The sequence below is a fragment of the Lissotriton helveticus genome, chromosome 5_1 (genome assembly GCF_964261635.1).
Source record: "Lissotriton helveticus chromosome 5_1, aLisHel1.1, whole genome shotgun sequence".
Taxonomy (NCBI): Eukaryota; Metazoa; Chordata; class Amphibia; order Caudata; family Salamandridae; genus Lissotriton; species Lissotriton helveticus.
This window is the reverse complement of record NC_136065.1, coordinates 2,004,541,980-2,004,555,019: the sequence shown is the minus strand read 5'-3', so window position 1 is coordinate 2,004,555,019 and position 13,040 is coordinate 2,004,541,980. Positions and strand designations below refer to the sequence as shown.

The 13,040-nt window shown below is 48.8% G+C and overlaps 1 protein-coding gene across 1 annotated transcript in view; it reads right to left on the bottom strand.

The window, feature by feature from the left end:
- The window catches only part of LOC144752843 (E3 ubiquitin-protein ligase TRIM39-like), a 190,702-nt gene that overhangs the window by 55,868 nt on the left and 121,794 nt on the right, over positions 1-13,040 (bottom strand). The window contains exon 6 of the mRNA XM_078640682.1: positions 4,596-4,622. Coding sequence (XP_078496808.1) covers positions 4,596-4,622 — 27 coding nt within the window. The remainder of the gene's footprint in view (positions 1-4,595; positions 4,623-13,040) is intronic.

Genomic DNA, 13,040 nt, shown 5'->3' with positions numbered 1-13,040 from the left:
TGTCCAAATAACACTGAGCGGCCCTGGACACCGGCCCAAGAAGGTGTCCAGGCGAGTTGTACAAATATGACGTATGTAAAGAGTAATAAAACTGCGGCCAACAACCACCACATAAACAATGACTGTTGGCTGTGTGTAGTAATACAGATACGCAGGTATGGTATGGTTCCTGGAATGGGCGCAGTGCGGCTGTTATGTGGGGGTGAAGGGCTGTGTACAGAATGGCAGATTGTGCAGATTCAGGGCTGCCTGTACGGGAATGACTCTGCAGAGAACGGAAGTCTGTGCAGAGTAGAACTGTGCCTGTGAAGAGGAGGAAGGGTCAGGCAGTAAATCCCTGGTCTGGAATGAGCAGCGCCAGTCACTGATTGGATCGATAGAGAATGAAGTGCTGTGGTGGGAGGAATGACTGTGCAGACAGTGAAGGACTGTTATTGTAAAGAGGAGAAAGCTGTGCAGCGAGAGGAGCTCTAGAGGAAGTGGAGCGGGTGGAGGTCTGTGCAGGTGAAGCAGGAGCTCTAGAGGGAGTGGAGAGAGTGGAGGTCGGTGCAGAAAGAGGAGCTCCAGAGGGAGTGGAAAGGACGGAGATCTGTGCAGGTGAAGGGGGAGCTCTAGAGCGAGTGGAGACAGTGGAGAGAGAGGAGCTCCAGAGGGAGTGGAGAGAGTGGAGGGCTCTGCAGGTAAAGGAGGAGCTATATAGGGAGTGGAGAGAAAGGAGGGCTCTGCTGAGATAGGAGCTGCGGAGAGAGTGGGGTTCTGTGCAGTGAGGAGAGCTCCAGAGAGAGTGTAGGAATGGCAGGCTGTTCAAATCAGGGAGCGCTGGAGGGAGTGTAAAGAGTGAAGGGTTGTGGAAAAAGAGAGAACGATCTAGAAGGAATGGAGAGCTGTACAGAGAGAGGAGCAGTAGAAAGCTCTAGAAGGAGCGTAGAGCACAGCAGAGCGAGGGGACCATATTACATAAAGTGAAACTTGCAAGTGCTACATTACGACACACTCTCCACCATAGTTTCGGCCTGAATGGTGTAGTATATAGTTGAAGAGCGGGAGCAGCGCTATCTTACTCCCGCAGACAGTCTTAGGTGGTTGCTTAGTACGGAAAAGTTAAAAGCGTGTGTTGTTTTTGTCTGGAAAGGTAACAGCATTTAACAAACTTATATAACACAATAGCACACACAAGGCAACATAAAACAAAACATAACGGCACAACACAACAACCAGTCAAAGCAGAATGCAAAGCAACCACAATACAACACAATAACATCACACTGCAGTAATGCAGCACAATAACAAGGCAGTACAAAGAACAGAACACATCACCGCCACAACAAAATGCCACACAACAAATATGCATAAACATTAATGTCACACATTGGGACATCCAGAAACGTTCCTTAATAATATGGTGGTAGAAGATGTTTGTACCAAGCACTTCCTTAACTTACCACCAGGGACATGAAATAACATCAGCCAAAAATGTCTGGGGCTTGAATGACTGCAATGGAAATGTTATACCAGGAGCTCGATGGACCAGTCACCACAGGTCTAGCAGTGCTACAGACTCCAGCAGCAGTGCAGACCCCAGCAGCATTGTAATGCCCAACAATGCTACAGACCCCAGCAGCAGAGCAGACTCCAGCAGCATTGTAATGCCCAACAATGCTACAGACCCCAGATGTGCTACAGACACCAGCAGCAGATCAGGCATCAATAGTTCTGCATACCCCAGCAGCCATGCAGATCCCTGAAGTGCACCAGGACCCTGCAGTGCTCCAAACTTCACAAGCCCTGTAGGTGCGAGCAGTGCTAAAGACCCCAGCATCAGTGCAGGGTTAAGCAGCAGTGTAAAGCCCAGAAGCCCTACAGAACCCAGCAGCACTACAGGTCCCAGGAGCACTACAGACCCCAACAGCGGTAAAGAGCGCAGCAACAATGTAGGCCTCAGCAGCAGCATTACAGATCCCAGCAGCACCTCAGATTCCAGCAGCGCTACAGACCCAGAAGTACTATAGACTGCAGCATATATGTGCAGACATCAGCAGCAGTACAGACGACAGCAGCACTACAGCTCCCAGCAGTGCTACAGAACCCAGACGTGCTACAGACCCCAGCAGTGGTAAAGAGCTCAGCAGCGAAGTAGATCCCAGCAGGCAGTGTCGGCTTCAGGGAATTGCAACCGGTACCGCAGCACCACACACCAAGCTCAAGTGAATGCTCTTTGTATGACTGGCAGCTAGATAAGGGCAGTCTGCAGAGATGTTTCTGTGCATGGCATTTTTTCAGGGTATAGTTGCAACATCATGTTGGTTAATGCACTTGGTGGAGACCATTTGTCTAGTCATACTTTTGACTCGTGATGAAGTTGCACATAGGGCTAATGTTCCTGCCGCAAAGTTCAACGTGTAACATCCCGGATTAGTATTTTATGTAGATAACTCTTTGGATTATTGCTTTAGTCACAGGTATCCTTTTGTTATTTGGAGTTCAACAGTTAGAATTCTTCGGCTATAGCACAGTGAGCTGCATACAAATTGAAAGGCATAGGTTTAGAATCTTATTGTTATTTCCCTCAGTGTTTAGTTATCCTACAGTTGCCAGAAAGGGTTGGCTTGAGTAGTAATACAGTTTAATAAATATGACACCCCCACTGATTGTGTTACAGGTTAATTACTGACACTTTGAGCCTGGTTGGCGTTAAAACAGGGAAGCACACCTAGTGCAAAGTGCTGTTTTGGGCCTTACTTTCCAGCTCAAATCCCGAATAGTGTTGGATGGTGGTCTGAAAGTAACACAAAGTAGCACAATGCACTACTTTACGTCAAGGATGTGTCCCGTGGGTGCTAGTTGGATGCAATCACTATCTACTAACTTTCATAGAAAGGGGGTTTTGCATAAACAGAATTACACCTCCTCGAGGCAGGTGTAAAGTTTATTGTCTTCAAACCTTTCAAACTTTTCATGTGTTCTGTGCAAACTGGTAAAGTGTTAAACTTTGTTAAACTTTTTGAAAGCATAGAATTGTATTGGAGGAGTATCCTTCCAGTCTAAAACCTATGCATTGTCATCACAAACACACACACACACACACGCACACAGGCATGCACACACACACAACCCTCCAGCATAGTGCAAGGGTGTGTGTGCTGGGGCACAGTAGCCTAAAGTATGCCAGCACTAAAGGAGAGAACAGCAGCACTTTATCTTAGTACATTTGGTGCTGTTGTGCTCTGTCTTTTTCATGCAGTGGAGCACAGCAACTCTGGTTACTGTGCATTGTGAAAACTTAGTATATCTGCCCGCTTGTTTCTACAGGCGAAACACTTTTAACAAACCATGCATACCAGGATGGATGACGTGACTCCTACACCTTGCAGTCCTCATTGTCTAAAGTAACAGTTCCTGTACATTGATTTACACACTTGTATGATTCATTGTCTCAGTATAATATGTTTGTGATGGAAAGTGCTCCGACAGCCTACATTGGGATGCGTAGCGCTATAGAAAAATAAATATGAGAGAGGGGCTAAGGTGAGATGAGGAGCACCAGTGGCGTGAGGGAATCTGTGAAGAAGAAGGTTGATGGGGGATGGGGTGAGGCTGAGGGTGGAAAAGATTGTCACAGAGGGCACCCCTAATGCTAAGCCGGCCCTGTGAGCATTACTACACATCCCAGCAACAATACAGAAACCAGAAGTGCTACAGACACCAGCAGTGGTGGAGACCTCAGCAGAGGTGCAGACCATGGAAATGCTACAGATCCCAGCAGCTGTGCAGACTCCAGCAAGAAGGGCACAGACTGCAGCAACAGTACAGATCCCCGCAGTAGTGCAGATTCCAGCAAGAAGGGCACAAACTGCAGCACAGATCCCAGCAGTGCTGCAGACTCTAGCAGAGGAGCAGACCAATCAAAGACTACAGTTCCCAGCAGCAGTGCAGACTCCAGCAGTGGTGCACATGTCAACGGCAGAGAAGACCTCAGCAGTGGCACAGGCCCAAGCAGCTCTTCAGATCTACCGATCACAATTCCAGCCGTGCTGCAGATCCCAGAAGTGTGAAGATCCTAGCAGTGGCACAGACCACAGCAGAATACAGACTGCAACAGAGGTGCAGATCCAAACAAGGGTGCAGATAGCAGTAGAGGTGCAGATCCAAGCAACAGTGCAGACCATAGAAGCCGTGCAGACGCCAGGAATGGCACAGACCACAGCAGAATACAGACGCAGCAGAGGTGCAATCCAAGCAGAGGTGCAGATCCAAGCAATGGTGCAGATCCTAGAAGCAATTAAAAACCCAGCAATGGCACAGACCACAGCAGAATTACAGACCCCTGCAGCAGTGCTCATCGTCTGTTCTCTCCCAAAGAGCTGCTGTGTGCTCTGATGTGCTCTACTGCCAAAGCATGAATAATACCAAAGCAAGAAAGAAGAATCCATCTACCTAACAGCAGAGACCCTCAGACATGCTGCACATTGTTAATAATTGAATGATATCAAATGAATGAACATAGAGACTCTTAGATTCAAATCCTTGAAAACACTCACATAAAAAACAAATGAGAAATAAGTGAGGAAGCCACAAGAAGAACAATCTGTAGTTACCTGCAAAGCGGCGGGCCCATCTCCACTCTAGAATACAAATATAGGAAATTAAAACAGTAATGAACACATATGGAAAATATACAAATCTGGATCTACAATAGGGTTTACAATTATAAAGATATATTTTATGTGGATATGTTCTGTAATCTAATTCACTAAAAAGGTAATTGCCCTTACCCCTACCCAATACCCCAATCCCAAACTTCAACTGCTTCCCATCCCTTAGTCAAATCCTAATCCATAAACATAAACTAGCCTAACTCTATTCAGGTCGGGCTTTTGCCCATGTGAATAAACCAACTCAGAAAGTAAGATTCCGATCAGCAAGAGGCTTGTTTAACTTTATCGTGGCTCTCTGCCATCCTTGGCCATGGTGCTGCATCAATTCTGTGTGTCAATGCACGGCTGCTCCTCGGCAGTCCGTCTGGCTGCCTAGCTGTATGGGGTAGCTCTTGAATCCCCTGTTTTTTTGCTAGAGCATTTGTGCATTATCTCTTTGACTTATCTTGGTCCTAATTTTCATAGAAATTATTTTCATAGGAATTTGGTGGCAAAGGTGTTCCTTTGCCGCAAACATATAACTCAAGACCAGAATGTCATCCGAGATCCTATGCATCATATACAAGTGTCTGCCCTCCATCACTTATCACTCAGTTGAACTAAGGGGCATATTTATTAAAAAATCATGCAGCACAGCAACTTATCTTGCTGTGCTGCATGATTGGGCAGGAAAGCACCATATTTAACATTATACAGCGTATTCCTGTCTTTTTCCTGCACAATATGCTGCGTAGCGCCAATGCAGGTACTCGAACCATGGTGGACGGGTGTCTGCAATGTAAGAAGGATTGTTGTTATGCAGCAAGGGGCACCTTCTTGAACAAAAACAATCCTCTGTGGCCTTTTCCTCTTTCTATGTGCGCTGCAGAAGGAAACACTGCACACTGCAGTGCATATAGAAAGAGGAAGCAAAGAGGAGAAATAAAGATATTTCTCCCCATTACGCCTCGTCTTTTGATGCATTCCTAGGTCTAACAGAAATTATAAATATGGGAATGTGCCAAAATCCATGGGAACACCCACGCGTCACCCATGGAACGCCTGCCTGTGGCACAGTAACATAACACAGCAATTTGCGCTGCGTTACTCTCGATTTATCAAGCCTCACAAGGCCGTACAAGGTGGCCTAGCGTGGCTTGATAAATCTAACTTAAGAGTTGCGCCGCTCTTGCGTCCCATTGAGTGGTGCAAGGAGACACAACTCTTTCATAAATATTCCTCTCAACCTGCAAGTGGTTTATTGAATCAGATGCAAGAGCAGAAGAGATGGACACTTCACTGCCACAGCCCAAGCCTCTAAAATAGTCTCTGACTGGATAATGTCTGCACCCAAAGTCTCATAAGCTGCAGAGTAAAACAAAGTTCTTATTAACTCCTGTGCTCACCAGGTGCATAGATGGTCTCCTGAGTGCTTAAGAAATATATCCTACTTATCAGTAGGAATGACATCTGTGCCGTTAGTTCTTGGCAAATGAGCCTGTTACATAACGTAAGCTTATTGTAACCACAAGTACCATGCCTAGGAGACAAATGTATTTGAAAATCTGTTGTAACATTGAGAGCTTAATATAACAAAGTTAGTATTAATTTATTGTGCGTTTTCTATAGTGTTGTGTGTTGCTTTTAGGATACTTCACAGCTGACAGCATAAAAACAAGTGAAATGACAGCGGAGAGTCTAATCTGAAGACTGGATCCTGTATCCGAAGTTCTACACTTGCAATCTTTGGTCTGTGATGGGTTCAATTAGAAATCACATATGGATATTTCTGGCTTTAACAGTTTCCAGAACTGTAAAGGGCTGGGATCAGATTTCAAGGAAAGGAGAAGCCATTCCATAATCTGTTTCCTGTTCTTGAATGATTGTTGATGTATAACGTGAGCAGATGATGAGAGGAGGTTTCGGCTGGGGGAGGTGTGCACAGCTAATTTCTGCACATTTTTTGTCTTAATAAGTCTTGTGGAACCTTCATTAAAAAAAATAACCTGGCAGTTTTTCTCAAAAGCACCTAGAAGTGTGCAGTACACAGAAAAATGAACATGCACAACTGTATCTTTTTATGTAGTTCTGAGATTATACATTCTTTTGATGTCCTGAGATACATAAACTACCAGGTATATGAAAATGGATTCCTAACTAGTGTCTGGGATGGCCGTAGTAAACACACATTGTCTCTGTCAAACTAACCGGCGCATGCAGTTAACATATTATACCACTGTCCCGGTGCCCAAGACGTTTATGACAATCCCCCCACAGTGTGGGCACAGGAAGATACCAGGGCAGAGCAGGACGCTAACCAGCTAATTTCTTACACCCTTCCTGGGGCATGGCTGGAAGCTAAGCTCTGCCTCCCTAAACCTCCTGAGAGCCTGAATAAAATATTACTTACCTTTGGTAACCATCGTTCTGGTGGATTCTTTACCTACCTACATATTCCTCACCTTATGAGTCTTCTCCAGGTGCCAGATTCGATCTAGAAAATTTGCAAAAGTCCCCTTGCACAAAAGTGGGCGCCATGACACCAAGCCAACCCCTGTACCGACCTGGATGTTATGTTATGTTATATGATTTTTATATAGCGCAAATCACCAACCGGTCTCTAAGTGCGAGAAAAGTGAGCAAGTCACTAGGGCAGAAATATCAGGCAGCAATGGAGGCAGGGATTACGCAGTTGTTAATGCCTTTCTAAATAGATATGGAATCACAGCCCTGACTGGGACAGCAAAATCCCACCTAGGTCCCCTGACCACCACCCTCAATGCCGCAGCAAGAATGGTCATAGGAACTAAGAAATTCAAACACATTTCTCCGGCACTCAAGGAACTGAAGTGGCTCCCCATTGACCAACGAGCCAGCTTCCGTACAGCCTGTCTCACCCACAAAGCCCTACACACTGGTAAACCAGAATACCTGGCCGCCAAACTCAAAAGGGCTGGACAGTCCAGGAACCTCAGAAGCTCCAACACTCTTCTACTCATCCCACTGAAATCACGGAAACTCAAAACCGCAAACAAATCCTTTGCGGGAAATGCATCTAAGATCTGGAACTCCATCGCCCCCCCCCACATCAGAACGACCACCTACTTCCCGAAATTCAAGATCCTTTTCAAAGCCCTCTTCCTTGAGCGCTCTTGACCGCAACGTGAATTCCACAACTGACTCTAGGAAAGATAACTAACTCCTCTTCCTGATACCCCTCAGCCTGAAGATCTGTATTGTAACTTTGTTTTTGAATGCGCTAAGTTGGTAATCTGCAGATGTTTGTCTTTGCCAAAAATTGCTCATAACTGTACCTGCTGTGAATCGCTCTGATACCCTTGGATACAGCTAGCGCTATACAAAACTTCTAAATAAATAAGACCTTCCTAAAGATGAGCATAGCCGGTTCCTTGCGCAGGTACCCTGGCAGATCATTCCAGACCTACGGGAGAAAGACGGAGACTGCTCTACACCCTTTAGATGTGTACCTGGGGGGAGCTAACCTGCAAGCCTCAGATGATCGTAGAACCCGGCCAGGAACATACTTCATCAAGTGATCTTTTATATATTTGGGTGCCTCACCATAAATTGCCTTGTGGGCGATACAGAGGCCCTTAAACTGTGCTCTCTGTTTAATAGGCAGCCAGTGCAATTTATGTAGCAGAGATGTGGCTCATGTCTTCCTAGGGAGTCTAAAAATGAGCCTAGCTGCATCGTTCTGAACAACCTGCAGTATCCTGAGGAGCTTCTGTGGGAGGCCAAGATAAAGGGCATTCCCATAATCCAGTCTGGAGATGACAGTGGTGGAAATGATTGACTGCAGTGAGGATGTTGATAAGAGAGGAGCAAGTTTCCGTAGCTGCCTAAGTAAGCCCGTACAGGTTCCCACAACAGTGGAAACCTGACAAGACAGAGACAGTTCAGAATCTATTTTCAGCCCCAAACATTTTACCACCGGGACTGGTGCCGGGACTACTCCTAATTCTGGAGGCCAAAAAAGATCACACCATGTACTATTACTTGTTGGAATGACAAGCACTTCGGTTTTATCCGGATTTATTTTCAATGAATTGGCTGTCATCCAATTTACAGTGAACCTGAGCAGTTTTTTTGCTGACTCCTGAGCCTGGCAGGAGTTATTCATCCGGACAAGAAGTGGAATATCATCGGCATAATTAAAGACCTGACAATCCATATGGGTCAGGGTCTCCTCCAAGGGTTGCAAATAGATATTAAAAAGAAGAGGAGATAATGTAGAGCCCTGGGGTACTCCGCATCTCAGGGAGCCCAGATCCAATAGCTGCTCACCCAGCTGAACTCTATGAGTGGGGTCTGACAGAAAAGATTTTAGCCATTGATTTACTTGCCCGTTTATGCCCAGATTCGTGAGACGGTTCAGCAGTATGTTATGGCTGACCGTATCAAATGCCGCTGACAGATCTAATAAAATCAGAGCACTCGGCGGTTTACTATCGGCCCTAACTCTGAGCTCGTCCAAGACGGACACCATCACTAGCTCTGATGAGCTCTAAAGCCCGCCTGTCTAGCATGAAGCAGTTGATGATTTTCCGGATACCTAGATGTGGTGTCTGGGCAGGGGGGGGGGGGTACGGCCTATGCCACGTAGTGGGGCCTAACTACTTGGTGCGCCAAAAGAATGCACAGACTCTGGCTATATGCTGAGGGCCGAAGACCCCGAGCGGTCTCGCGCCCATTTATTTATACGCGAGGGCTGCCCCGCCCTCAGGTTGTATGCGTGCGTGCGTGCGTGCGTGCGTGAATGGACGGGCCGGGTGGCGCCGTCAGTACATCCCTCCAAACTCACAGATGATTAGTCCAGTCCTATTTACAGTTCTCTGTACTGTGCATCCTCCAGGCGTAGCCTTGAAGTCGCTGACTGGGAGTCGGGTTTGGTCGCAGGTTGTACCTCTGGCTTCTCTGTCCCTCGGCCCTGGGTTCATTTGCTGTTGCTGGTTCTTGATTCTGTGGGCTTTGTGATGTGTTGCTAGGACTCAAGGTGGTCTCCCCCCGTGCAGGTGACAGTTCTCTGTCGCGAGGGCTAGCCGCCACCTCAGGAGTGCGAGGGCTGGTAGCTACCTCTGGAGTGATCGGCCGAACCTCATTTTCATCCGCATCCTCCTGCTCCTGTTCCGTGGTTTCTTCACCCTCCGATACTTTCTTGAACCAGGAGATGTTCCTCGTCACCACTCGTGTGCCTCGGGCTGCGGACACCATGGTGCCGTATACATTCACAACTTCCCACATTTCGGGTTCAAATGTTGTTTGATACTTCCACTGGTGGTGACGGGTTTTGATGACCACGCGGTCCCCGACTACGATGGGTCTGACTCCTGCTCTCCTCGTTCGACTCGCCCTCTCGTTAGTGTGTTTTCTCCTTTCCTGAGTTGCCTCATGATCCAGTTCCGGTGCTTGCCACGCCGGACTCACTGGTATACAGTCTCGCGGGGGTCTCCTGAACATGACGTGTGCAGGGGCACACTTGGTGGTGCAGTGTGGCGTCTGCCTATAGGCGTTCAAGAATTGCGATAGGCATTCCTCTGCTGCTTCCCCCTTCTCCACGCCGATTTTCAGTGCCTTGTTCATTGTCCTCATAAACCGTTCAACCTCGCCATTGGCTTGAGGCCATTGCGGTGTGATTTGCCTGTGGCGGATGCCACGCCTGTTGAGGTATGTATGAAGCTCAGAGCCCTGAAACGGTGGTCCATTGTCCGATCGCTCTTCCTCTGTGAAATCCAAGCATGGCAAACGCTCGGTCGAGAGCTGGCTTCACATGGCTGAACGCGGTGGATTGAATCACTTCCACCACTGGGAACTTGGAGCAAGCGTCAATCAGTACCAAGGCCTGACGCCCGTCTGGAAAAGACCCAAAGTCGATGCTGATTTTGGACCACGGGATGCTGCACGCGTCTTCTGTGATGACAGGGTGTGGCGCAGGTTCCTGACCAGAGATGACACACGAGTGGCAGTTGCGTATTTCCTCTTCCACTGCACTGTCCATGCCAGGGAACCACACCCTTCCCCTCAGTCGAGCTTTTGTTTTTGCGATGCCTTGGTGTCCTTGATGGGCCAGGCGCACCACTTCCTTCTGCAGGCCTGACGGGATGACGATGGTGGTTTCTCGCAACACCACTCCATGGGGTCCTGTGCTTAGTTCGCTTTGAGCGCGCCACATCTGTTGGCGAAAGGTCTGTTCCTCCACCGTGAGGGCACTGACTCCGTGTAGGAAGTGTTTCCAGCTCCGGTCCTCCAAGGTGCGTTTCACCTTTTTCAAACATTCATCTTGGTCCGTGGCCACTCCAATTTCTTCCAGCGTGAGGGCTTTCGGGCAAGCCTCCTGAGACAGGATTCTCACAAACTCCTCCACCGCTTCCGGGTCGTCCAGTTCCGGTGTGACTGCCGCGTGCCCCGGGTGTCGTGAAAGGAAGTCCGCGGGGTTGTCAGCTCCAGGCCGGAAGACGACGTCAAACCTGTATGTCTGAAGCTGAACGGCCCACCGTTCAATCCTGGGTGGTGCGAGCCTGGCTGTGCCTGCAAACAGTGGGACCAACGGTTGTGGTCAGTCACCACCGTAAACTCGTGTCCAAACAGGTAGAGGTGAAAGTACTGGCAGGCCCACTTGATGGCGAGTGCCTCTCGTTCAATTTGCGCGTAGCGCATTTCAGTGGCCGTCAGGGCCCGGCTAGCGTACGCCGTGGGCACCCATGAGTGATCCTCAGCTCTCTGTAGCAAAACTGCACCGAGCCCCACCGGGCTGGCGTCCACAACAACTTCCGTTTGACGATGCGGCCTGAAGTACGCCATGACCTTGTCATCGATCAGGGCATCCTTTACTGCTTGAAATGCCATATCTTCCTTTGCTGACCATGCCCACGGTTGTCCGGATTTCGTAAGCACTCGCAGGGGCTCTGATAGGGACGCCAGATTGGGGATAAATCGACCACAATAGGTTTCCATCCCCAGGAAACTGCGGACCTCCGTCGGTGACGTCGGCTTGGGCGCTGTTCTGATAGCCTCCGCCTTCTTCGGGTCTACTCGTAGGCCATCGCGAGAGAAAATGTATCCGAAGAATTCAACTGACTCGTTGTAGAAAGAACATTTTTCTCGGTGTAACGTTAGTCCATGATCTGCCAGGCGCTGGAGCGCAGCTCTGAGGTGGCCATGATGTTCTTCTAAGGTCTTTGAGAAGACCAGGATGTCGTCACTCAGATTAATAACTCCAGTTAGTCCCGACAAAGTCTCTCTGATTGCGTTTTGAAACACTTCCGCGGCCGAGGAAACCCCGAAGCTCAGGCGCTTGAACCTGCGGAGGCCAACATGGGTGGAGAATGTCGTGATGTTCCTACTGTCCGGGTGTAGCTCCAGCTGATGGTATCCTGCATTTAGATCCAACTTGGAGAACCATCGGGCTCCGTTTAGGTCCGCCACGATGTCATCCATCGTCGGCGTGAGATGACGTTCCCTCTTGATGGCTTTATTCGGGAGACGCATATCCACGCATAGTCTTATCGCCCCTGGTTGCTTGGGTTTGGGTGCAACTACAAGGGGCGATACCCACGGCGTGGGTCCTGACACCTTTTCGATAACACCCAGCTTCTCAAGTTTGACTAGCTCCTCCTCCACCTGCGGCCGCAGGTGAAATGGCACCCTCCGGTGCCGTAGTGCGGTTGGTCGCACTGTGCGGTCAATGTATAACTTGAATATTTTTCCCTTCAGGCAACCCAAACCTCGAAAGAGGGTGGGAAAGTCTCTGAGCAGGGCGTCTGCATGCCGCTCATGTACCTGGTTGGCGAAGAACACCAGCTGGAGGTCCTCCGCGATGTGGCAGCTGAGTAGCGTTCCCCGTCGGCCTCCCGTCACATGAAATTTCGTGTTCACTTTCTGGTCGTTGCAGGACACTGTCACATCAATGACTCCACGTAGATGTAGAGGTTCGTCGCTGTCGTAAGTGTATATCCGTGCCTTTGAGGGCAACAACGGTGGCCGAGGATGAAGTTGCTCATATTGTATGCTATCCATGACGTTCACTGACGCCCCCGTATCAATCAGAGCCTTCACCGGGGATCCTTCGATGTCCACTTCACACATTGGTGGTGGCCTCTTTCTCGACCCATCTCTCCCCACGAAAGAGACGAAGAACACATCGTCGTCCTCGTCATCTTCATCCAGCCGAAACGCCGTCTGGTGAGCGTCTCCATCCGTTCCGGGATCCTCCAGGGAGAGTTGCCGCACACTTTGGGTGGCTGACCTACTACTGGGGCCGGCACGGCGACTGCTGCGGCACACCTTGGCAAAATGATTCAGTTTGCCACAGTTGGAGCACGACTTTCCACGTGCAAAACATCGTCCAGCCAAAGGATGTTCCATCTCGCAGTTCCCGCACGTGGA